The sequence below is a fragment of the Camelus bactrianus genome, chromosome 2 (assembly GCF_048773025.1).
Source record: "Camelus bactrianus isolate YW-2024 breed Bactrian camel chromosome 2, ASM4877302v1, whole genome shotgun sequence".
Lineage (NCBI taxonomy): Eukaryota > Metazoa > Chordata > Mammalia > Artiodactyla > Camelidae > Camelus > Camelus bactrianus.
Window position 1 is genome coordinate 102,668,451 of NC_133540.1, and position 27,719 is coordinate 102,696,169.

The following is a 27,719-nucleotide window of genomic DNA, read 5'->3' on the forward strand; positions in this document are numbered from 1 at the left end:
CTTTGGCTTAGACCAGCCAAGTGACTGGCTCTGTCAGCTCCCTGGACTCACAGCACCCACTGTTTGTATTTATGCCTTAGCAGAATTACAAATAACTACATGCCAGGCACCCATGGGAAGTGCCAAAGTATGGAAACTATAAATGTTAAGTCTGTAAATGCCAAAAACTTTTTTTCCCTAGAAGTATGATTTCTAAGGCTGAAAAAAACCTGGATGATATGGCATCAAATACACATTTACAAAAGAAAATTGGTTCTGGATTTTATCCAGCATATCTTATCAAAAACACATTCTGAGAGACTGTATCATCTGTTTTTATAGTGGTATCACACAAGTTTGGTTAAAAAACAAGGTATTTTTGGACAATCTCAAAAACCTCCTACTCAGCCTTTAAAGTATATCCCTTAATAGCCAAAGATGCCAGAAATTATATCAGAGAATCTATCCTTTTTTCAAAAGTATTAATAACAATGTCCTGTTGCTCATTCTGCTTACAATCTTGGCATGTATGCCTTGCTATTTTCTTAGGATAAATTCCTAGAACTGTTGGCCCAAAAGTCAAGTCCTTTGAAAAATTTAAATATACCACTGATCCTTGAATAAGGGGGTGGGGTGGAGAGGTTTAGGGCATGCATCCCCCACGCAGTGGGAAATTGGTTGATAACTTTATAGTCAGCCTTCCTATCCAGCAGTTCCACATCCGTAGATTCAACCAACCATGGACCCTGTGGTACTGTAGAAGGTGTTTATTGAAAAAAATCTGCATATAAGTGGATTCATGTATTTCAAACTGTGTTGTTCATGGTTCAATTGAATTATCATATTGCCCTATAACATAATGGTCTCCTAATTTGCCTGTAAATATGTGTAGTCGGGTCATAGATCAAGTATAGAATTCAGATCTCTACAAGGCTGTTTAGTTTTTAAGGTCCAGTTCTCTAGAACTAAGATTTCTCCTAAAAGAGGTCAGAGATTAAACCAGTAGAATAAGAATCTCACTGATAAAGAGTCAGAAGATAAGGATTCAAATCCTGATTTTAGTAGTCATTTGTTACAGAATATGAGAAAGTCATATATTCTCCAAGCCTCAGTCTCATATTTAAAATTATGTGGCAGAACTAGGTAATATTCTTGGCTCCATTTTGGCTTTGTAATTCTGTGATGGAAGTGGAAAATTTAAAAGGTCAATTTGGACTTTTACTTTCTCCAAAATTTCACCCTGTCCTTGTTTCACTGCCTGATAAGCCTAAAATGTAAGAGTTTTTCTTTGGTTTAAATTTCCTAGATAATAATATATTTTCTGGATTTATTCCTTACATGAATATATATTAAAGGCTTAGGACCTAGGTCTTACAATGATAATAGGGCACCATACCCTCTCCTGAGAAAGTCAGACAATCATAAATAAAAACTATTATGTAAATGATTAGCAGATGTGTAACAACAGTCTGTCAGGATGGATAATCAACTCTTTAGCCAGGAGGACACAGATAGACTTCTCAAGTGAGGCGCCATTTAAGCTAAATTTGTGTGTATACACACACACACACACACACACACACACACACACACATATGTGTATATACACACACACACACACATACACACACATACATACATATACATATATATATCTAAATGTTTACCAAGTAAATAAAATGGAAAAGAGTATTTCTTTGTCAAATGGCATGTAAAGATACATGGATGACCAAAATAGTTACTAAATCCAGAAAAATGGTTGCATCTAATTTACCTCTGAAAGAAAAAAAATTGAATTGTCTTTTTCCGTTGTAAAACAAATAGAAGTGATTTGGATATCTTATGCTGTTCATAAATCTTAGTTATCAAACATTCAACTTTTCTCCAATTACTTTTTATGGTATACTTTTTTATTTTAAGGAAAATCCCAAATCCCTCTTTGGTCTTTATCTTTGTGCATTTTCAACATTCATCAATAATACTGGTTTTTTTTCCCTCTGTTCTTAAGTGTGATATTCAGTTCCTCTAATACTCTTTTAAAATTATGGTTGATGCCACTCCATGCAGTGGCCACCAGATGGTAATGAAGAGCAGTCTGGCTTCGTAGTTTTCTGAGGACCAAATATAATACCACTGTGTCATGTTCCATGTTCCTGGGTTTGCATGGAAAATTTAGTGCCAAACGCTGCATCGGTTTGATGGTCAGCCAGTATACACCTGTGATACTTTGATTATTTACTTTGTATTAACCTGATTTGTGTGCTAGGTTCTATACTGAGGATTTAAAAATACTGAAAAAGACATACAAATACCTGACATTATGCTTTTCTTCAAAGAGTTTTGTCATTTAAACAACATGAAAGGCCAAAATACTTTTATCCACAATGATTAGTGAGAATAAGTGCATTCTTTAGGCTAATTTAATTTCTCTTCTGGTTATGAATATATTTGAAGTAGGAGTCTCTTCATATCACTAGTAAAAAAACTGATAAAATGAAAATAATTCAAACATGAATTTAAATATTAATGATGGTATTCATATTTAAATTTAAACATTTAAATATTAATAACACCTAGGTCTCAGACTTCTAGTTTTCAGAATTGAGAGGAAGTTAACTTCTGCTATTTCAGCTAAAAAAATGAAGAAGAAACAAGACAATGTATTTATCATAAGATAGGCACTTGGCAACAAATTTATCAATATATTTAATTTTGAGCACTATTGGTAATGCATCAGTTGCCCTTGTTACTCATTACTATTAGATGCTGAAAAAAGTCTATCACTTGATAGTAGTATTTTTTTTCAGAAACTTTGAAAATACACACACGCATACATGGATGCAATCAAGGGAATGTTCCTTCTTATAGTACTTTGTATAAAGTTTATAGAACATTCACACACACATGCAAAACAATCACGGCTCTTTGGAGTCTAGTATAAAGTAATACTTCTATAATTACTTTGAGACTTACCTCAGAATTCAAGGTCTAACAAATAAAATAATACTTCACACATTATTAGTCATTTGCAAATAAGCCTACAAGTATTTATTAAATTCATTACTTGGATTCCAAGTCCTTCAAAAGTATTCATTCTACTTATTATAAAACATTAGACTTAAGTGAAACAAAAGCTGATATTGGAGAGCTAGTATTTCATATTATAATTTAAATGAATGTGGGATCTTGGAGATGCTTAAGTGTGGATATACTTTCTTCAATGTGCAGTTTGGTCATGGACAGTCAAAAAAAATTTAATTAATAATTTAAAATATTTGCTATAATAATTGACTTTCCAAATTTCATGTATAGAAATTATTCAGATAAGATACAAATATTGCTTAAATTTTATTCTCTTTCAAGTACTCACACTGAAACCACTAAATCTGCATTAGCTCTATGGCGAAGAAAAATAAATGTTTATTTTCGAACCAGTAATCAACTAACATTATGAAATATTTATTCAAATAAATGCTGTTAAGGTGTTCTAGCTTTTGTCATTTTTTATGTTGTAACTATTAAAACAATAGACAGTTTTGAAATTCTTAATAATAGAGATAAAAATCTACAACTAGACAATAATAACAGGCCAGCATACAGGTAAATTTTTGTAGAAGTATTATTTTAATATAAATAAGGAAAGCCATGACTGGAGAGCATCAAATCAATTTTCTTACCTATACTAAATATATAGGACAGAGAAATGCATAAAAGTAAAGATAATCAGTAGCTTCTATATTCTCAGAACTGAAATGTTTCAACTAAGTGTATAACCACAAGCTTTCAGAATTTAAAGCACTAACTCACATCATTACCCTCTTCAAATTATTAAAATTGGTTCAATATTTTACCAGAAATAATTAATGGAAAGAAAGAGAAACTGGTTGAACTTTTTCAAATTATTCATCTTATTACCACTCCAAAATTTTGTCTACCAATCTAGTTGGCTATTTAATAAACTGACAAAAATCAGGCTGAGTACTTTCAAAGGAAACCTGAAATTTACATAATAGTTTATAGAAATTGGCAATGGATAGTTTTATTAAATAGGATACAGATGTTTGTCACACATTAGTTGTAAATGTTTGTTTGCCTACTTGGTTGACTGTTTTATTATATATGTCATCTTTTATGTTAAAACATTAGTTTATACTTTAGTTGTCCATAGCCTTTGAGAATCTGAGAAAAGTTATGAAGAGCTACACACAATGGATACAAAACTTTGTATTAATCTTCAGGACATTTCATAGGCATTGTAGACAAAATGTCCATCCTAAGACTTTACTACTTTAAAAAAAAAATTTTGGAGGGGGAGGAAATTAGTTTTATTTATTTAAATGGAAGTACAGGGGAGTGAACCTAGGACCTTGTGCACGCTAAATGTGTGCTTTACCACTTAGCTATAGCCCCCCCATCCTAAGACTTTAGCAGTAGGGTGATCTGTATCATTTGTATCAAATGTATACCTTATGATACATTGATAATATATTGCTGGCTTAACATAATGATATTTGAGGGTAGTGCATTTGAATATAGCAATTAAAGACTTAAGTTAACTTTCAGGGGAGGGTATAGCTCAGTGGTAGAGTGTGGGCTTAGCATGCTTGAGGTCCTGGGTTCAATCTCCAGTACCTCCATTAAAAGCAAAACAAAACAATAAACAAATAAAGACTTACGTTAACTGTGAAGAAGGAAGTTATAGGTATAATTTTAACACCTTCACTTTCTACACAGCTATAAACAGGAAAAATTCACTCACAATCTGGGCCATAATGGATACGAGTTTATGTTGAAAATGACAGCATATTTAATTATATTTGTAGCTTAAAGTAATTGCAATTTTTTTGAACATTGAATTTGTTTTAAAACTCATAGTGACAAGATATATATATATATACATACATAAGATATATATAGATACACATTTTAAAGATTTTAGACAGTAAAACCTAACATACAACTTCTTCAAGTAATAGAAAGGTAGAATAAATAAAACACTGTGATATAAAATAAAACGAGATACAAATGTCTCTGCTATTGTCTTCAGATGATCTTAAGTACTATATACCAGTTAACAAAAATATAATTGGAAGCAGCTGTATGAAGGGAGGAACTTTTTTTTTTGTCCCTTTGAAGGTACCAGTTTCACATACTTAAAATTGGAATTTTAAAGATAATTTGTCATTAACAATATGGAACTTCTTTTTCCTAAGACCATTGCTTTCTATTCTTAATTTTCTGACATATATTTTTAAATGGAAATTACAAGGAAAGGTAGAGAATACTGAATTAGGTCTTAGAAAGTGTAGGAAAGCATTAAGATTGGAGAAATAATATTACTATATTATTTAATATATTACTATATTATTATGATATAATAATAATATAATGTATTAGCAGGTTTTATGTGGATTATCTGAGGAGAGCAAATGCTTTAACAGCGTATTTGGGGAGCATATTTTTTCCAAGAGAGTAAGCTGGAATTTAATCCAAATTGATTAAGATGGATCTGGAAACAAGCGATTCATTAATAAATATTTCTTGTTCATTCAATAGATATTCAATAAATATTTCTTGCCCTTGTACTTGGTGTCTTACACAGTAATAAGAGAAAAAGTAAACTCAGATAAACAAAAGTTACCCAGCCCAGGCCCTCAAGGAGATTACAGTCCTTAAGAGAATAATAATACAGATGGAAATAGGATGAAACACAGTAAATGACATGAAGGAGGCAATAGAGAATGTCCTGAGAGTACATACCTTTGGCTATTATGCAGTTTTGGCAACCTGAAAAGGCTTCCCCTTGGCAAGGAAAATTTTAGCCAGGAGATTGAAACAAAGAAAATCGCCCTTGGTTTGATTGTTTCCATAGCAAATCAATCTACCAGTCATCAAACTTTGAACAAACTATCAAAGTTCTAAACAGAATATAATTATTGGTGGTGACTTGTTCCAAGGACCTAACTTTACATAAATTACTTAGATCATTGATCCATCATATAAACAATTCCCGTATGCATCACTGTTAATGTGAAAGGCACCTTTCCCCCTTGGAACCAATAATTAACGTTTGAAAAATTTCTATTGGAAACGTTTATCTCTTTCAATAAAACACTAAAGTTATAGTGCCTGGTGTTCCCTTTCAAGTCTTCAGTGAACTAAGAGGCGTTCCCTTCCATTTTTATTTCTCTCTCTCTCTCACACACACACACACACACACACACACACACACACACACACACACACACACGGCTTTCTCTTCCCTGCTCTCTCCTCTCCTTTCTCCCCTCCCTGAAGCGTTCTGGAAGTCAGTCACCTCTATTATGAAATGAGGGAACATCAAAAGTCGCAAGAAGTGAAAGTGAGTTTGAGCAGATGTCCCCTGTCTCCACCTCTTCTCTCCCCTCCAGGAAAGGGATGGAGCAGCAAAACAGAGGGCAAGTGGGTGCCAGGCGGCGGCGGGTATAGTAAAGGAATTTGGTATCTTTAGGCTCAAGTTCACTTCCTAACAGTTTGGAGAGAGTCCGCCCAGTGAGTTGCAACACCTTTTACCAGGAGGAATCTTCTTTCCTTCGCTGTACCCCAATATCCGAAGAGGAGAGTCCCAGAGGTTGTTTCCGTCCAGACTTGGTCCCCTCTCCCCATCACTCCCACCCCCTGCAAGCCCTGCCTTCTCGCCCTTTCTCCACCTCCAGCCTTGAAAATGGATACAAAGAGGTCCTGGAACAACTCAAAGAGAGAGGAACTTCAGGGGTTAAATCCAAATCCCAACGGGACGGAGAGGGCGGAGGGGGCGGAGGGGGCGGAGTGGAGGCCCAGTGTTGCTGCGGGCCGGGGCCCACCTGGGGCGGGGGGTCGAGAGCGCGAGGAGGGGCGGGAGCTCCGGGTCCTGCTCCCCAGAGTTAAAGGTGGGGAAGAACTTGACTCAGCCTTTCGGTGCCAGCGCCCCAGGGTGAACCCCGGCAGCTTCGGGGTACAGGCACGAAAGGGTGTGAGCGGTATACATAGCTCTCCATACAGTCGAGAGCTCGGCGAGAAAAGGAGGGGGCGCGGAAAGGCAGGTTCCGCCTCCCCGGCCCGCGTGCACACACGCGCCCACCGCGGCTGGGGCTGGCTGAGCGCGGGCGAGTGTGAGCGCGAGTGTGCGCACGCCGCCGAGAGCCTCTGCCCTCGCCTCGCACCCTGCTCAGGGCATCTGGAGAGCCTGGAAACGTGAACAGGCTTGAAGTATGGCATGTTGCAAAGATGGTTTCTGCCAAGAAGGTACCCGCGATCGCGACGTCCTTCGGGGTCAGTTTCGCCCTCCTGCACTTCCTGTGCCTGGCGGCTTGGTGAGTTCCCGGGGTGCTGGGGGCCGGGGGAGGTGGAGAAGGGGTCAGCACTGGGTCTCCTCCGGCCGCCCGCCCCTCCCAGGGCGAACCAGACCCTCCGGTCTCCGCTGTAAGGTCAGGGGCCGTAGCCGGCTTTGCTCTGACCGCGTAGACGCGGAAAGCAGAAGGGGCGCCGGGTCCAAGAAGAGTATGGAGGTTGGGGGTCTGCGTGGGTGGGGTGCGCCTTTTCTGACCAGTTCTCTCTCCCCCATCCCTCAGCCCTGCCTCCTTTAGTTTGGGGCAAGAGACTCTTTTCCTAGAAGATAAACCTGTTTCCACCTGTTTGCTGATCGATCCTTAAAATAATCCCCTCCGCCCCCCTTCTCCTCCTTTTTTTCGTGCGTTTGCAGTTTAAACGAATCCCCAGGACAGAACCAAAAGGAGGAGAAATTATGCCCGGAAAATTTTACCCGCATCCTGGACAGTTTACTCGATGGTTATGACAACAGGCTTCGTCCTGGATTTGGGGGTATGAACAATTTCAAACGCGCAAGTGTGTCCTGTCTGTCTCTCTCTCCATCTGCCTGTCTATCTGTGGGAATATCATTAGGTATGCCTCGCGTGCAGAAATGAAAAATCTCTCAATCTCTCTCTCTCTCCCTCCCTTTCCTTCTCCCTCTGACTCTTTTCTCAATCTCTTTCCCTCTGTCTCTCTCCCTCTCTCTTCCTCTCCTTCTCTCCCTCTCCCTCTCTCTTTCTCTCTTGATGAGACCTCTGACAAGAAGACCGCCCCCACCCGTCTTTTCCCATCTCCCTGCCCCCTCAGAAGCTTCGCCTCTCCCCCACACTAATTACCTCCTGGGACCTGACTGCTGGGCGGGGGAGGTTGGAGGGGTAGAGTCAAAAATGGGAACTCGGGGCTCAGCTGCCCCGCTGCAAAGCTGCGCCCTGAGAATGGACTTCCCAGGAACCTGGCCACTTGGCTCAGAGCAGGTTGCACTTGAGACAGCTGATCTGAGGTCCCCTGTCCTCCCATGTGCTGTCAGTCCCTCTGCCAAAACCTCCACCGTGTTCTACCTAGGACGTGAATCTGGGGCACGAAGCTGCCTGCTCTGCTGGAGAACTCAGTCCTCCCCTATTCTCTTCCACAGTGGGATGAAATTTTACTTCATGTGGGGAGGTGGCATTTACTTCCCTCCTAAGACTTTGAAGTCCAAGGTATTTCAGCTTTATTTCTTCCTTCAGTAAATATCTATAAAGGGTCTTTAAAAGGCACATCCACTAACAGTACTGTTGCTCTTTTTCATATTCATAGTCCCTTTGCTTATGTAATGAGAGTCTGTGTGGCAAGCATTGTGCGAGTCTCCAAGTCCACAGAAGTCTCAAGATATCTTTCTCAACCTCAAATACCCTTTCAGTCCAATTCAGAGAGAACCCATGTCTTTACCCAAAGTGTGGGCCCGTGTCTTCTGCTCACCAAGTCCCTGTTCTTTCCACTCCTCTGAGCTAGGTTCCTCTTGGGAAATGAGTTGAACAAGACATAGGCTCCATCTTAAAGGAGCTTACATTCTAGAAGTAGTAGTAATAATAACTAATACCGTATTTCTTTACTGACATTCACTTACAGACATTTTGTAGGCATTACTGTTTAATCCTCACAGCAACCTGGAGGGAAGGCTAGGACTATTCTTCTTTTACAGATGAGGAAATTGAGGCTTGGGAAGTTAAGCAACCCGTCCAAGTTCACACATTAAGTGGCATGGGCAGAATGTGAACCCAGGTCAGGTTGTGGATTTAAAAGACAAACCCATGAAGGCTGGGCTGATAGCAGATACTCTGTGATGAGTATCATAATATTAGAAGCACAGAGGCATTTAAGCTTCTTATTGAGGGTGATTAGGAGCTAAGAAAATGAGGAGTGTAGAATGTAAAAGGGAACAGGATGCTCCAGGGAAAGAGGACAGAATTAGACATTTTTTCGAAGATGTCTGGCCCCAGGTTAGAAAGAATTGTTGGAAATAAAAGAGATTGAATAGGTTAGAGCTGGATGAGTCTTTGGAGTCTGTCTAGTCTTGTTCTTCTCATTTGACAAACGGGAACACCAAAGACTAGGAAGAGAAGGTGATATATACAGGGGAACATCATACTAATGATAGGCTGGAATCAGGTCTTCTGGAATCAGGAGCCATTTTTTTCCCCTGGATCTTCTTGAGAAGGTTAGGAGGAGCCATTGAGGATATTAATTCAGTTTTTGCATGTTGACAGTGACAAAGACAGATGAGAAGGATGAAAGATTCTCCTGATTCTTTTCACATTGCCTCTCCAGGGGTAGGATGCTCAGTACTGCTTCTGCCTCATGCAACTCTGAAAAAAGCCTTCCTTACAGAAGTGAATCACTTGTCAATGCATGATCTTTCCTAAGTGACTGGAAAATTATCACTTTAGACCAGAAATAATTTTGTGGAGAAGGTTTCAGTTGATGTGATGCCATTTAAGATGATATTATATCAATAAAAGAGGATTTATCTGCCCATAAAGGTTTTAAGCTTGACATTTCAAGTAAAGAAAAAAAAAAGAATCAAATCACACGCAATTTAAATATTCATTAGCGAATGGATGTCCCAGAATGTAAATTTAAGTGGAAAGTTATTGAAACTATATGGTTTTATTATTAAATGTTGAAAATTAAAATAATATCTGCCCAGTTGGTTATAACGCAAGTTATAATTCAAAAGGAAGAAGAGGTCCATTGTAGGTACATCCTCTTTACCAACTACCCTCTCCCGTGATAGTATATAGACAATAAAGTGAATGAAATCAACCTGTATAAGCCATGACTGGCTTTTGGGTGGCTGCGGTACTGCTGAAACGTTTCAAGGGCATTATTAGTCATCTTCCTTGTCTCTGCCAGTTGATCTTCACTACCCACATGGAGATGCTTTTCTCACTTTATGGGAAGGGGTTGAATTCACATTACTTCAAGGGTTAGCAGTGGATTAGCTATTAATAATTTACTATATAGCACAATTTTGGGGCTGTTGCTCATAAATATTTGTGGTAAATGTGATTCATTTTTTTAGAAGTGGGTCATTCTCTGTAACTATGTAGTATTCCAAATGTGACAGAGAAATAGTCATTCTCACCTGCGGAAAGTGTGTAATCTGTTTACAAGATGGTGTAAATGAACACCACTGAAAATAAAAAGAAAACTCATTGTGAGCACAGATTCCTGTACGCCATGAGTTTGATCCCTTCTTTGACATTTTATACTTTGTGGAAAGTTTGGCATTTTAGAAATGAAATGAAAACAATTCTGATTTTGACCGGTATGCTATAAATAACAGATTGACTTCCTGGTTCCTTTAATCCTACTTCTGCTCTTTGTGGAGCGTTTACTTTATATCTGTTTATACAACTTAGCTGTGTTCCATTTAAAATAAAGCTAAAAGCAAAGATTGGAATTGAAACTGGATGGTGTGTGATTGCTCAGTAGGCCAGGCAGGGGTTGAAATAGATTTGGAAATGAAATTACATATTTTTAACTCAGTAGCACAGCTTGCAATGAGGAAGTAAAAGAAACTGAAATGGTTCTTTCTTTTCATCCCTCCAGGATATCTTCTCCCTTGTCTCCCACATTCTCCCATTGGAGAAGGAAAGAGGGAAAGGTGAGAAGGGAAGGAAGGAGACAGAGTGAGGGAAGCTAGACTGGGACATCTGAAGGGGTAGCTTCTTTCAGCTTCTGACAAATCGGTCAGCTATCATCCGAAAGTAGCTTGCACCTGCTTAGAAGCAGCACACAAGTGTACCCTTCCACAGAGGAGCTAGAAAATCGTCTCCTGGGCTTGTATCCACTTTTGACACGGTTAGGTTACACACCTTCTTAAAGACGCATAGCTAAGGTTGTACTGACCACCAGGAGACAGTTTAGGTAGCCAGTCCCTACCCACTTCCGTTTATTGAAGGATCACACGACCTTTTGTGCATCTTAATCTTTTAAGGCACATGATCTGGAATAATAAATGCTTCCAGATCAATACAAACTTAGATGATTGCCTTAGATTGTCTTCCACAAGCTCTCTGAAATGGGAGTGGAGCACTAGGGTCAGTTTTGCAAGGTTGTTCGCCAACACAGTAGGACTTCACATTAATAATGTCCTCTACAGTTTTGAAAACATTTTCACATACAGTGTCTAATAAGATGATCACAACAACCCAAAAAGATAAGCAGGGCGGGCATCATCCCTCTGTTGGAGAGGAAGCTGAGAAAAGTTGCAACGCATTTAAATTACCCAAGAACCCTGCAGCTACTAATTGACAAGGCCAGAACTCATACCTCACTCTTTCAACCCCTTAGTCAGCCAGTTGGTCTATTGCTACAACTACTTCTAAGATGTTTTTGCATGCTTCTGTTTACCAAGAGTCAAATTTTCATTAACATACCTTCTTGTTACTAAGTAGGTCATTACAATAAGCAAAACTACATTTCCCCCAAAGGAGTAAAATGAGCACTTGTATTCTAAAGCTTTAATAACATTTTAAAATGGAAAAGCAAACCTTGGGGGAATGTATACACTTAGGTAAATTTGGAATAATTTTCCCATAGAAATGAAAATATCTTTGCAATGTTTTCAGATGACCTATAGCTCAACCTAAAAATTAAATTGGTATGTCATGGGCAGAGCTTTATTAATTGTATGTTGACAGAGAATATATTTTTTTAAAATATTTAGGTGAAAAAAGCACTTTAAATCCACGGGGCAACAGAAAGTCAAAGCTTCATTCTCTTGTGATTTGTCACATTCATTTTTGTTCATTCATTTGTTGAACGTATAGATCGTAAGAGACTGCTGTGTGCCAAGAACAATGTTAAGGCGTAAGATATATTTCTAAATCAGACACAAGCAAAACAGTATAGAGAGATAAAAATAACAGAAACAAATAACAAAATAATTAAAGATAATGCTGTGAAACAATCCAGTAGCACACTAAGATAAAGAGTTAAAACTGGGTGAGGGATCTTTTTCAGATACAGTGGTAGAGGAAGTCTTTTAAGCTGAGACCTAATGGTGACAGACATGGAAAGAATAAGCAAACATTGTTCTCAGGTAGAAAAAAAAGCAAGTGCAAAGATCCTAAGATACTAAATTGCTGAGATTTAGACAATGAAGGGGGTCCAGTGAACCCGGAGATCCAGAACGCAAGAGGAAGAATCTCATGGGACTACCTTGGAGTTGTTAGCAGAAGCCAGATTGTGCAAGGCCTTTTGTAGCGGAATTTTCTTTTGGTGAACCTGGATGGCATTGGAGATTTTTAGGTGGTGGGAATGACGTGGAATGACTTACATTATAACATGATCCCTCTGGCTGCTGCACGATGAAAAGAAAGGCCTAGATATGGATGTGGAACAACACTGGAAGCAAAAAGACCAATGAAGAAGCTTTTAGTTCCTTGGTTCTCTCCATTAAGTTAATGGTGGCTTGGATTAAGATGGTAGATGTGGCAAAGATGAATATAAGCGGATGGAAGTCAGATACATTTTGGAGGTATAATTCAACAAAGAATTGGTGATAGATTCCATATAGGTGGTAAAGGAACAAGAGAAATAAAAAATGACTCCTGGATTCTTTATTTTGAGAAAATGGACAGAGGATAGTGTTATTTAGAGTGGAGAAGACTGGAAGAGGAACAGTACAGAAGGTGGGGTTGAAATCAAGAGATTATGTGTAGGTATATTAAACTTAGGACACATATGTGGCATCCTAGTGATTGTACTTGGCTGAGAATATCAGAGAGAGTTTCGCCTGGAGTTTGCCGTATATAAGGCTATGAGAGTACATGTCTAGAGAAGAGTCTAGAAAAAGCAGAGAAAAGAGCCCAGAACCAAGCCTCAAGGAACATTAACAATTGAGTAAGGGCAGAAAATGTAGAATTGTCAAAGGAGAATGAGAAAAAGTAGACTGTGATAAAGGCAGGCACTAGGAAAGTGTGGGTTGCAGCCAAGGGTTTGGAATGTCTTAGGAAGGAGAGATGAGATACCTCTCAAGTTCTTTTAAGATATTAAGTAAGTACTGGTCACATGGAGATATTTCATTTTATTCACTTTTCATCAAAAATTCATTAATCATACCATATATGCCAGGCACTGTTCTAGGATGGCACTGGGGATATATTGGTGAACAAAAGAGACGCAGTTCCCTGCCCTCCTGAGTTGATACTCTACTGAAAGAGACAGAGAAGAAGCAGCAGAAGTAAGTAAGATACACAGTGTGTCAGATGTTGATAACTCTTATCCAGTAGTATAAAGCAGGGGAGGAGGTTGCGGTTTTAACTAGAATAGTTAGGAGGGACTTGAATGAAGTGGTATTTGAACTATGATCCTGAATAGATAAGAGCATAAGATGCATTTGGGTGGGATCTTCTAGTTAGAAGGAGCTCTACATGTAAACATGCATGGAAATGTCACTGCAGTGAAGTTAACAGGGCTGAGGAGTAAGAAGGGGTCAGTGTGATACGTGGATGACGTTGTGGAAAGCTTCGCAAGCTGATGAGAACTTTGCTTTCACTCTGAGCCATATCAGAAGTAATTAGAGGGATTCCAGTAGGGGCAAGACCTGAACTGGCTAATTTGCAAAGGCTCACCTTGGTTGCAGATTGAGAACAGTGAGTCAGGGTCAAGGGCACCAAAGAAAGATGTTTTACGAGAAACCAAGCAAGAGATGATGGACATTTTGACCAAGCTTGTGGTAGAGAAGTTTGTAAAGTTGTAAGAAATGGTTATATATTAAAGTTCTAGTGCACTGGCAGCAGCTAGAATATGGGATGTGAGAAAAAGGGAGGTGTCAGTTCTGACTCCAACATTTTTGACTTAAACATCTAGAAAAATGGAGCTGCCAAGACTGTGGCAGAAGCAGCTTAGCAGTGTGGATGAACAGTTTGTATGTGGATATGTTACATTTGAGATGCTTACTAGACATAAAGTAAAGATAAGCTTGGGATGCAGGGATACCTGGTATGTCAATATATATGGTATTTAAAGCCATAAGATTAAAGAGATCGCGAAGGAATTAAGGGTGATAGAGAAGAGGTAGAAATACTGCATTTCGAAGTCCCCAGTGTTAAGAGGTGGGGACAAAGGAGGAGGAATCTCTGTCCCAGGGAGACTGAAAAGGAGTAGCCTTTGAGGTAGGAGGAAGACTTCAGAAAGAGTGTACATACTGGATGTTAAGTGAAAAATAATCAAAAAGAGGACTTCAGAGTGGAGGCAGGATTGATCAATTCTGTCTAATGCTCCTGACAGATTAAGAAGGAACAGAACATAAAATGGACCACTAGATTTAGCAATATCTCCATCGTCAGTGATTTTGGACAAGAGCAGCTTTGGTGGTGTGATGAAGATGAAAGTCTGGCTGTGTGGGTTCCAGAGGGAACGGGAAGAGTTTCTGGGCATTTGTACAGGGAAGCAGAGAAATGGGCTGGTAAGTGGAATAAGAAGTAGCATCAGGAGAGCTTTTTTAAAAATGAGACAAAGAAATTTTTTTTTTGAAGTTTTTGGGAACAATGCTGTGGGCAGGGAAAAACTGATGGTATTGACTAAAGGAATTTTAGTGGATCCTGAGCATGAAAACTAGATTTTAATAGGTAATGGAGTAAATTAGAAGCGAAGAGTTCCAGGCTATCTGCATAGGTTTTTTTTTCCCCCCCAGAAGTTTAAATATGAAAGAGAAGAGGAAGAGGGAAGGTTGTCTTATTGTAAGGATTAGAAATACCATAACCTGTTTGTGTACCACTGGAAACAGACTGGTAGAGAATAATTTAATATTGGAGTGAAGGGAAGGGATAACTGAAAGACATATGCCCTTGAGAAGACAAGACACTGTAGAATCCAGAACACAAATTTACTTTCTCATGCTCTTGGTTTAACAAAAAAAAGATAGCCTGGTACTAACACATACATACACATTCTCTAGGGCAAGAATATGCAAAATGCGTTTGTTGTTTCCTGGAATAAGCACTATACAATCCAGGTTGTATAGGTTGTTAATATCTTGGTGGACATTTAAATACTATTTAACTGGGATGTTAGTTTTCTTTTAGATGAAAAATACATCAACCTGCATTTATATATCATTAAACAAAGAGCTGTGTTATTGTCTAGGCCTTTTTAATGTATTTCTTTGAAAAAAGATTCTGCTGCATAGAATTGGATTCTGGATTAATAATCTTTGGTTCATGACATACTCTCATTATTGGTCCGCATATAACCTTTTATCCGTACATCTATTCATCTATTCCTTCATTTATTGTAATATGATAAACACTCACTTAAATCATTAATAAACCTTGACGGCTTATTCTGCCCTTGGTCTGCCTCATCCTATTTGCCTGTTTTCCCATCCAAACCACCATTCTGCATCCTTTTTAAATTGTTGCGTAGATTGATTTGAATATCACTTTAGCTCAACTTTATTTTTAATAAAGAAATTGAAGTTTTACAAATTGAATTGTTTTGGACATGCTATTTATAATTTTTTGATGCCTTTCCCCCTTAATTGTGTATGCCTAAGACTCATTCTTATTGCTGTGTATTGCTACAGATCATTCATTTTGACTGCCGTGTGATATTCCCATTGCATGGGAACCAGCTGATTCATCTGCTCTGTTGGCAGTAGGCATTTTGCTTGTTTCCAAGATTGTGTTGCTGTGAATATTCTGGTCCAAATTTCCTGCTGTAAATGTGCAAGAGTTCCTTTTGCATATATATCCAAGAATGGATTTTTCTGGATCTTAGTGTAAGTGGGAGTTCAACTTGATGAGATAATGCCAAACTGTTTTTTGTGGTGGTTTTACAAATTCAAACTCCCATTTACATGAATATGAGATTCAAGATCCATAAACCCTTCAACACTGTAGAAAAGAAATTTTTATATATATATATATACATATATACATGAATACTTGAAATGGCATTTTAATATGAAGTGATTTGAATTTTTCTGATTTCTATTGTGGTTGAACATCTTTTCAAACCTTTATTGCCTGCAAGAATTTTCCTCCTGTGAATTGCATTTTCATCTTTTGCTCATATATGATTTTTGTGTTTAGTACTTTTCTTATTTATTTTTGATGGTTTTACTATTGAAAAAGTAGAGCTGGTTTGATGGAAGGATCATAGCATCAAGGAAGCACTAATCTATAATGTCATCTAAGTAAAACTATATAGTTATTTGCTTTCTCAACAATATCGGTAGACATCTGTTCCTTGTTTAATATGCAGGAAGGCTAGTGTTTCTATATTTTGTAAGTGACAAGTGAAATTAGAGATTTCTTTAAATATTTCACTAAGATTCCTTATTGTTGTACTTCTTAAGTACTCTAAGTCTCTCGATCTGGGGAGACACATTAATAGTGTTTTGTAAAATGTAGCTAGATACATAGATTTAAGTGGCTGAAAAACTAGAAATCTGTCTTCCAGTGCATAGTTGGGGAGGAGTGTGGAGAACAAGGGTTGACTTGTTTCAACATCTGCACAACAGCTTAAATGTCTTTCGCCTGAGTGTGACATCACATTGGACCCTGTTATTGGAGAGGAAATTAAAAAGTGGTATTTTTGTACAGCTAAAATAAACAGTGGGAAATTATTTGAGACATTGTTAATTGCCTTCCCCCCTTCCAAGCAAGTTAGATTCATTAATAAGATAATGAATAAGATAATTAACAACACTAATTAAGATATGAATAAGATAATTAATAACAATAGGAGTATTCCTCTGAATTTGATCCTGGTGGTCTTGGCTTTTTTGAAGACTGTTGAAGAGCACTTTGCCTTAGAAATTGTCCACTCTATTTGGGGGATGAAAAACTAGTTCCCTGCTACCAAAGAAGGACATTTTAAAATAAAAGATGCATTTTGTGTTACACAAATGCATATAAAATTATGAGAAGTCCTTCCAAGTTCAAAATTATCTGGCTTCTACATAATTATGCTCTTAGGAAGGCTGATTTGAACATCTTAAACAGTAGTGTTACAGGAAGCATCTTTAAGAATTATTTTTAATTGCATAGTGATCATTACTGAAAACTGATTTATTGGAAATTTATTACATTTAAGGCCTGAGATTCATTCTGGGGATGATACAAATACAAATAAAACACAGATTCTGCTTTAATCAGGAAGTAGTTTAACTGATGTTTTTCCATTTGGGTGATTTTAAAATGACTACCAAAACGATATTAGGAAGGCAATCCAACACATACTTATTTACCACCTAGAATGTGTAAGGCACTGTATTAGTTTGGGACTTCCAAGAGGGTTAAGATTTTGTCTTTGCCATTAAGGAGACAAAGATGGACTCAAGCTTGCAATAATAGGAAAAAGAGCAAAGGCCTAGAAAGGCCTATGGAATGGAATGGAAAAGCAGGAACATAGCTCAGAAACTACTTGTGAAACAAAACAGGAATTGTAGGTATGTAAATGTGTAAAATCATATATAAGTAGTTAATTGTTGATTTATTGTTTAATGAAATAGTGTAGTAAATCTAGAACACACTTCAGAGCTCAATACAAGGGGTTATAATTCTGGCTCTGGAATGTGATATTTAACCTGTGTGAGCTCAGTTTCCAGATCCATAAGCTTCTTATGATAGTGTCACCCCTGGAGGGTGCTGTGAGGACTGAATGAAATAGCATATGGGAAGAACCTAGGAACCTGCTTGGCACATGGAAGGCCTTAAGTAAATAGTAACAGTATCTCTGCTTGTTGTTCTTTGTGTGAGCACTTGCACACATACGCACCCCTGGATCTGTCCACTCTCCGTCCCACTGCTACACCCCTAGTCCAGGACACCGTCATCTCCTGACGGGGCTAGGACGGCAGCCTTTGAGAAGAGCCCTTCTCCTACCCTTGTTTCTCTCTAATTTGCTGTCCCTAAAACTGCCAGAGTGGTTTTGTAAAAAAATATAATTCAGATCAGATACTTTCCTTATATCCAACCCTCAGTGGTCTCCCACTGATTAAGGGATACGATTCAAACTTCTTGTCACAGCCTATAAGCAGAGGCAGATTTGGACTGCATATCAGAAGGAGAAAACTTGGGAAAAGAACGCAGGAGAGATATCAACCTCTGTATATATTTTCCACAGACTGAGTGGCTTAAATAGCAGCACATTTATTTTTTCCCAGTTCTTGAGGCTAGCAGTCCAAGATCAAGGTGTCAGCAGAATTGGTTTCTTCTATGCACTCTCTCCTTGGCTCCTAGATGGCGAGTTCTCTGTGTCTTCCCATGTTTTTTCCTTCTCTGTGATTCAGTGTCCTAATCTCCTCTTCTTATAAGGACACCAGTCAGATTAGGACCCACTTCAGTTTAAATTTATTCTCCTTGTAAAGACCCTATCTCAATAGGATCACATTCTGTGGTACTAGGTGCTAGACCTTCAACATATGAGTTTAGGAGGAACGGAATTCAGCCCGCAGCAACTTCTTTCACTGGGATTTCTACAAGTCTAACAACTGTCACCATAACATACTATATATATGTTGCGCAAAGGATACGGCTTTCAGAATATGGGCAGAGAAGTAGGTGCTCTGTCCGAGCTTTTCCCCTTGAAGTTCTCTGCACCTGAAATGCAGCTCTCTCCACTCTTTCAATGTCATGATCATCTTCTAGGTCTCATTTTAAAAGTCACTGCTTTGAAGGGTGGCTAAAAAAATCTGCAGTGGCTTTCCCAGTCTCTCCCTCTCTTAACAGCCTGTTTTGTTTCTCTTGTGAATGACAGCATTCTTCCATTTCATTTATTTCTTTATTATTTATACTTTGACTCCCGCAGTCACACAGTAACTCCCTGAGGCAGGGAACTTGTGAGTCATGCTTCCACTGTCACCCCAGGTCCTAGCATAGAACCTGACCTACAGCAGGTGGTCACTCAATACATAGTGACCGAACCGGTGTCCAAATGGAATTTCTCTACCAATTTTATGTTTTTAGGATCTTATTCAATCTCAGAGATGTTTATGATCATATAAAGCAAATACTGAATAATGTCACAAACAAAAACTGAGGTTGTAATTTCTGAACATAAAACGTTTTTCAGGAATCACTGAAAGAGTAGTATGTTATATAAGAATTTGAAAATATCTATCATTATCATGGAATCATTATAACCATAAGAATTAGCATACACCCACACACCTTAAAATACATTTATAAGGAAAAATATGATTGGCCTAATTCCATCCTCTCCTATACTTCCCCTGCTTCCATAGAACACCTATGGTATTAATATTTTACAGGACACAGTTTGATAAATATTGTTCTAGAAAACAAACACCTTCTGTGAAATAGAGCATCATCTAGGAAGTTGTTAACAATGAAAATTGTCAGGCCCTACCTTAGAGCTGCTGAATCAGAAAGTCTGGGGTGGGGTCCATCAAACTGTGCTTTAACAAACTGTCCGGGGGATTCTGATACAGTTAAAGTTTGAGAACCAGTATCCTGTATTAATCTTCAAAGTAACTTGATTTCTCAAGAATCTTTTCAAACAGTCTTTTTGGCAGGACTTACTCAACCTTAATTGTTCTGAGTATTTCTCCTTGCCCTGATCTGCCCTGAAATAGTGGTTTGTTTTTTGTTTTTGAACACGTTGGCAGTTGTCCTTAAGAAATTAGGAGAGTGATTTCTCCTACTTTTGAAACTTCTTGAATGAAATCTCTATATTCTAAGGTTCAACACACCTTGCTTGCTTCCTGGGTTACCTGTCTATTCCTGGAACACTTGGAACGTAAGCTTATTACTACCATATTTTTGTTGTTGCTGTTGTTTCCAATTTCTCATTCAAACAAAAATTCTACTAACTTTTCACATTTTCTCTCTGTATTCCAAAGGTATTATTTTTTAAAAAATGAAAACTCATGGCAGATCAGCCTGATCTATACTTTTTTTCTCACTGTGCTTCCAAAGGACACATTTTTCTTGGGATACTTACTCAAAAAGGAATTTTGTCATTCTTCCTCAAACTATTTTTACTTCTGTGTCTTGATCTTCACTGTATGTAGAGAGAAATATTCTCATTCTTTGGACCCAGGGCATTAAACTATTCCAACTACTTTTTGTGAGTTTTTTGAGGATAACTTTAGTGTTATGAGGATAACTTTAGACCTAGGGCATTAAACTATTCCAATTGCTTTTCGTGGATTGTTTTGTTTTGTTTTGTTTTGTTGGCATAAATCCAATTGCCCAGCTAGTATCCAAGGGAAATAGTCCATCTTGATAGCAGATGTTATTCTTTCCAGGATGGAATGTGTAGCCCCTGGCCAAACAGTGTTATAAACCATCAGTTAAGAAATAACATTCAAGAGTGCAACAAATTTTAGTTTTTATTAGTGATAAAATCAATACTATGTATAATAATTATTACTATCATTATTGAGCATGTGATGTTCTGGAGACTGGGACAAGTGATTTACATGTATCATTTCAGTTAATGCTCATTAAAACCTTTACCTCTGATGATATGTGACTTGACGAAAATCATATGATTAGAAAGTGTTGGAGCCAAATTTGAACTTCAGAATCCCTGATTTTTAGCATCATGCTTAACCCAGGTTGCAGTAATTTTCCTTTGTCTAAAATCTGTGCCAGCCCCATTGCCATGATGCTGCCATATTTCTTTTCTGCCAAACACACACATGTACTTTTTCCAGAACCAGTCTTATTTAGACGAGGAAAGACTCTCAGTAGTGGTCATTATTGGAAGTGAAGAGAAACTAATACTTGCTAAGTCCTTCCATGAGAGAGTAACTGTGCTTGGGGTCTCACGTGAGCAATTTCATTTGATTGCTATCCACAGTCTTGCCTGATCCGTGTGCTTGTTGCTATTGAGAAGTTAAGTAACTTGCCCCAGCTCACACAGCAAGGAGCAAAGTGTAAATAAGTCTGACTTTTAGGAGAGCTTGTCTTTGATGCTAATCACCAGTGGATGGTCTGCCTGTTGTTAAAGGTGACATAACTCATTTTTGTGTATTAGTTGGTTGCCAGTATCCTCGACTCACCAAAGATGCGTTCCTCACGGCCGTTACAGTTCTTCTCCTCCTCACTCTTGTGGTTAAGTTCCCTCTTTTTAACAGCTCACTTCTTTACTAAAGGTCAATCAGATGATGGACTTTAAAAAAATCACAAAGGCTAAAAGCTTTTGTTCCCTCACTGCCTGTTGTCACAGTGCCTGGGGGTGATGTATCTTTGAAGGAACAAGGTTCCTGGTAAGTAACTGGGGTTTCTTTTTGCCTGTAAGTAAACATTGCTTTCCGGTTTTATTGTTCTTTTGTCTACATTTGTGTGTGTGTGTGTGTGTGTGTGTGTGTGTGTAGATGCATTATCTCACTGAAAATTTAAGATGCTTGTAAAACCATGATTATATCTATCTGTCTTTACTTTTTAATGATCAAATCCACCTTGCCTGTTAGAGTGGTAATTCTTTTTTCACATTTGTTTACTTCATACCTACTAGGTCCTGTTACAGAAGTGAAAACTGACATATATGTCACTAGCTTTGGACCTGTTTCTGATGTTGAAATGGTAGGTATTTGGGAAATTAAATGTACTTCTTGAGGTTTGAAGAAAATATGCAGAAAAGAGGGCAATTAACAATAATTTTGCAGTTGATCACACAGAGCTAGGAAGTCAAAGAACAGCCTAAAAAGTTTATAAGAAGTAAGACACTGAATTTGCATTGCAGCTCTAACATCTGAGTATCTTTTGGTTTGGAGTTATTCTCAACAGAGAAAAGAACTTTCTATTATGAGTCCCCATAGCACAATATTGTATGTAATATTTTTTCCCTTAGAAGATTTTTGAGGAGGAGAAAATTAGAGAGTGTAATTAGTTTTGGTATGAAACTATATTGTAGTCATAATTGCATTTAGTATTCTATATTGGTCCAATTCCTCACTACCCTTCCCCCACTTCCCTCTCACTCACACTTAAAGAGCTTAGAAGATCAAGCACTGGTCAGGATTAATTTATCCATTCAGTTGTGCTCTCTAATAGTAAATATTTTTAGTTTACACGTCAAAGAAACAACTTTACTTTTTTCCTTGACCCTAGGCTAATTTTAATAAATTCTGTGGACATCAAATTTCTGTTTTACATGTTTTACTTTGTCTTAAAGAGATGCGTACAATTTTATGATTAATTGTGCAATGATAATTGTTACACATTAACTAATTTTGCTAGTTGATTTAAAACGAAGTACAACTGTAATTACCTGGTGCTGGCAGTTTTATTAAATTATAGTAATTATTCTTGAATGATTAACATGTATGATAATATATTTATCTAACAAATGTAGAAGATTAAGGTATCAGGATGGATATAACATGCTTTAATTGCTGAGAATCTTTTGGTTCCATTGATTTGTTTTGAAAAATTCTGCTCCTATTTGTTTTTGTTTGGGATAGTTTGTGTGTGTGTGTGTGTGTGTGTGTGTGTGAAAGAGGCTAGAATTTAATGCATTTTTCTCCATATTTATGTGTAGTCATCTGTGATTTGAATATGTCACAAACTAATTTCCCTAGGAATACACAATGGATGTGTTCTTCAGACAGACATGGATTGACAAAAGACTAAAATACGATGGCCCCATTGAAATTTTGAGATTGAACAATATGATGGTAACAAAAGTATGGACCCCTGATACTTTTTTCAGGAACGGAAAGAAATCTGTCTCACATAATATGACAGCTCCAAATAAGCTTTTTAGAATTATGAGAAATGGCACCATTTTATACACAATGAGGTAGTCATTGTTTTCTTTCTCCCTTTTTCCCTCTGTTTTTCCTGTCCGTCCGTCCTTCCTTCCTTCCTTCCTTCCTTCCTTCCTTCCTTCCTTCCTGTCTTTCTTTTTCCTTCCTTCCCTCTTCCTCATTTAGGGATCTATAAAATTATTTTAAAAGAAAGAGTTGATTTTGTTTAATTGCTTTTTTCCATCATAGGCTTACCATAAGTGCAGAATGTCCCATGAGATTGGTGGATTTCCCCATGGATGGTCATGCATGCCCTTTGAAATTTGGGAGTTGTAAGTTAATACACGATGTTGTTAGAATTTATGATTATCTTATGACAGCTGATATTTTTACACGTGCATGATTTTCCATAGTCCAACATTTAAATCATTATCCATGACAACAACTGGTCAACATTTGACTTTTAGGAGACTGTTTATTATCTAATATATTGAAATAAAGAAGTAAAACCCACCCCTTTCCCCCAAAGAGCAACACCCTATTTCTGCCTCCCTAGCCTACCTAGATAGCCTAGGTAAATTGATTCATAACTAATAGGTTGGTGATCAGTGGAGAAATTTAGGAACCTCTGAACTCCATGTGTTGGTGGTGTAACATAGGAAGTATAAATCTTTATTTATTTTTTTTTTGTAGTTTAACAGTTTCTGTTCTAAGCAGAATCCTTTACGGTAGACTTAAAAAAAAGCAGAAAAAAGGTTTAGGGCTTCTTGACATGACATAGGTTACAACATAAGCAGCACTGTTAGTATGATGTGGTCTGATATGTAGACAGAGCAAGATATTATAGTGCCATATAGACCACATTAAGGAGTCTGGGTATTGTTCTAAATGCTATAGGATGTCTTTGGAAAGTTTTACTAAGGGGCGTGGCATTCTTTGACATTTCACAATTTCATTTCAGCTTTTCTATGAAGAATGGATTCTAGAGAAACTAGAGAAGATGCAGAGAAGAGTTGGAGGCTGTATGTCTTAGTACAAAGATGGTGATGACTTAGACTAGCGTGGTACCAGAGGAGGAGTGAGATAGATGGATGTGGCCTGTGTTGTGGAGGTGAAGGCAAGAGGATGGAATGAATGGGTAGGACAGAATATGGAATTCCTTTCCCCTAAGCTGCCTTCTCAGGGATGGCAGGAAATGTGATTGCCTCTTCTAACGTCTGCCTCAAATATTTGACTCAATCAGACTCTACCAAAAATAGATGCTGACTTTTACTATTGCTTCAGATTCTTCGTCGCACTGATTGTGAAACTGTTGCCTGCTGTTATTATTGCTCATTGCTTAACTTAATGAGAATCGGCAGTCACCATGCTTTTTATAACACCTAGTAATCACAATATTCAGTTGGGTTAACTTGAAGCTAGAATCATTTTTCCTCTGACCAGTGATTTAATAAGATGATAAAAACAGAAAAATAGGTAGACAGAAAGGATGATCTTACTGGGGCCAGAATTTAAAACGATTTGTACTGTAGTAATTTAAATTTCACCCAAGATACTCTAATCTAGAGGCAGTCCTTTCCCACCCATTCCCCTCCAGCTCTCATAGGAAGCCTTCTCCAGGGTGACTTGAGCATAGTTGGCCCTCAATCAGATTTGAATAAAATAAAGAAATTACTCCTTGAGTTCAAGATTTGTAGATACTGACAGGTATATATAGAATAGATAAACAAGTTTATACTGTATAGCACAGGGAAATATACACAAGATCTTGAAGTAGCTCACAGTGAAAAAGAATATGAAAATGAATATATGTATATTCATGTATGTATGACTGAAGAATTGTGCTGTACACCAGAAATTGACATAACATTGTAAACTGACTATAAATCAATCAAAAAAAAAAAAGAGAGTAAAAAAAAAAAGAAATTACTCCTTGGAAGCTGATGATTTGGGGTTGGAATTAAAAAAAGAGGCCCATCCTACTAAGCAAATAAGGATCCTTACTTACTCTGGAAAGAGGAAAATGCCATTTAACTATGTTTATAATTCATAGGAAAGAGAAAAACAAGGGGGAGAAAGTTTATTCTAGCAACGTAGGATAGCTGAGCGAAGGTTGCGTGATATAAAATACCATGAGCAGGAACGTGGCATTCCGGGACTTTAAATGTATGATTAAGCATGTATATACTTCAGAAGATAAACCTTGTCACATAATCGTAACCGCTACACCGCAACACAAGCTTCATAGTTTGTTTTGAAAAGTTGTTTGTAAAGAAAGTCTCCCGAGGTATCAACTCCTTTTATAGAATGAAGCTCTTTCACTGAGGACCTACTGTGCTCTGGTGATTTTAGGAAGGTTTGCAGAGGGTAGCACACAGTTCATCTTGGTTTCTTTGAACTTATTTGTGTGTGAGCCAAGCTCTCCGTTCTGGGTAGACTGGTAGGCAAACAGCTGGCCTCCATTTGCATTGAGCACCAAATAATAGAAAATGAGCTTCGGTTGCCTCTGGGAGGGATTTGTTGAAGATGGAAGGGAAAATGTTCTGATTGCAAGAGTTTAAAGGTAGTGGAACTGGTTGTGTAAGTATATTCCCCAGAGAGCTTTACAAACAGTGTAGCCAGTTGTCACCACAGAATGGTTCCCAGACAGCATGGGTATTGCCCAGAGGCAGAGTCTGGATTAGGTGACCCCTGGAGAGCTCTCTCAACAGTAGGGTTTGTTTTTTGGTTTTTGTTGTTGTATTATTACAGGCAGCATCTGGTACTTTTCTGTTTGGCAGAACAGCATGAGGATGGAAGAAGTCAATATTGGTCAAGTAGTGGAAGTGAGTTAGACTGGAAGCAAGTAGCAATTTGACAGTACTTTTGGGGGCTTTATTATGTCTGCTTTTTAACTGTTTATCCTATGAGTGTGGAAACATATCCAAATGCACTGATGCATACGTTGCATTTTAGTTGCCTTAGTTTTAGTCTCTCCTCCTCCAAATCTTTGGCATAAAAAAACAAAAAATATGCCCAGCTGCAAGGCTGTTTATTGAATCTCCACAGTTTTCTTAATCTTAAGCATCTTTGAGTAAGTTGTAATGATTTTCATTGTCATTTAATCCATCTTTCTTGAACACATGTAATATTTTTAATCATTGACCATCAACGCTGAAGGAAAAGGAGCACTGATTCTAACCACACTCTGTGCTCTCATCCAGATGCATATCCGAAGAGTGAGATGATTTATACCTGGACAAAAGGTCCTGAGAAATCAGTAGAAGTTCCAAAGGAGTCTTCCAGCTTGGTTCAGTATGACTTGATTGGGCAAACTGTATCAAGTGAAACTATCAAATCCATTACAGGTGAGATGTTTAACAATTGAAGTCAACATACTACTAGGCATTAGCAGTGGGGTTTTGTCCTAGCTTGTTCATTGAACTCTCTAGTGTTTTCAGGGGACATACAGAAAGTTTCCAGAAATAGAGCTGATGCATAAGTCACAGCTGAGAATTTCTTTTTATATTTAAATCTTAATTTAGTTAAAATAAGTTCTGAATTGGTGGGATGTGAAAAGTGAGTTGATTTTCCTATTCAGAAACAAAAGTCATAATCAATTATATTAAATCTATTTTCAACAGAATTCTGAGGCAGGAAATCTGACCACTGACTTTTGAACACTGGATTTCCCTGTGTTTTTGGTGCTTTCCTGGGATCTTTTTTAAATCTTGCCCAATTTTTATGATGTTACCCTCTCCTTCTCTTTAAAAGTATAAGCAAAATATAAAGCTTAATTATTAAATATATTAAGAGAATATATTAAAACTGTCCCACAAGTAGATGGATGATTATTATTGGTGATTCTTGGTCTGTGTTTACTTTTGGGATGTGAATGGGGAGAATCATAGGATTTACTTTTTATCATCTTCACTGGGGGAAAATGGCTGATTATTATTTGTTCTACAACTGTTCCTCACATACATTTATCACCAGGCAAAACCAGAAATTTTAAACGTTTATTTTTCAGCCTGCAGTGGGATTAATTAGACATTTTGGGAGGATTTGAGGCTTCTGAATCTTAGGTTGCTTCTTCCTAAGTAACTTTCTTAATATGTTCTTTTACGATGTAACATTAAAATATATTATCAACAGTCACCAGAAATCTTACGGTTTACTTACTTATTAGCTTTTTTTAGGTTTTTGTCCAAATGCCAATAAAACATGCCTGAACTCAGGGATGTTATGTATAGCTCAGTGTTATATGTGTGTCTTCGTATTTTTCTTCCCATATGTAGCATTAGGAATAAAACTCCTAAAACGAAGGCAGTAAGGCTACCTTCCCCCAGGCATACGTGTATACATAATGTATACCTGCGCATTTCAGTTCTTTCTAAAATTAAGCTTTATATTTTCATCTGTGTGTGTTTGTATGTTTTCAGTTTTTTCTAGTGATTTTCCATAAAAGTTAGGTCTAAATTCTGCACTTGAAGATGCTGAAAATGAAGGCTAATTGCTTTCTCAGTACTACACCTTTAAAATAGCACTGCAAGAATTTTTTTTTAAAGTTTTAGCCACCTTATTAAATTGCTTAATCACTGCATACTACAAAAATGTTTTTCTGTGTAATGATGCTCAAAATCATTTTCCCCCATTGGGGTACTATGTATTTCTCCATCTTTGTGTATTACGTACAACAGATACTTTCTTTGCCTAG

The 27,719-nt window shown here is 37.6% G+C and overlaps 1 protein-coding gene across 1 annotated transcript in view; it reads left to right on the plus strand.

Annotated features, from left to right (window-relative positions):
• Positions 1-6,823: 6,823 nt before the first annotated feature.
• GABRA4 (gamma-aminobutyric acid type A receptor subunit alpha4) overlaps positions 6,824-27,719 on the plus strand; it is a 66,863-nt gene continuing 45,967 nt past the window's right edge. Inside the window, exons 1-6 of the mRNA XM_010962598.3 lie at positions 6,824-7,310; positions 7,700-7,818; positions 21,790-21,857; positions 22,856-23,076; positions 23,273-23,355; positions 26,227-26,370. Coding sequence (XP_010960900.1) covers positions 7,225-7,310; positions 7,700-7,818; positions 21,790-21,857; positions 22,856-23,076; positions 23,273-23,355; positions 26,227-26,370 — 721 coding nt within the window. The 5' untranslated portion in view covers positions 6,824-7,224. The remainder of the gene's footprint in view (positions 7,311-7,699; positions 7,819-21,789; positions 21,858-22,855; positions 23,077-23,272; positions 23,356-26,226; positions 26,371-27,719) is intronic.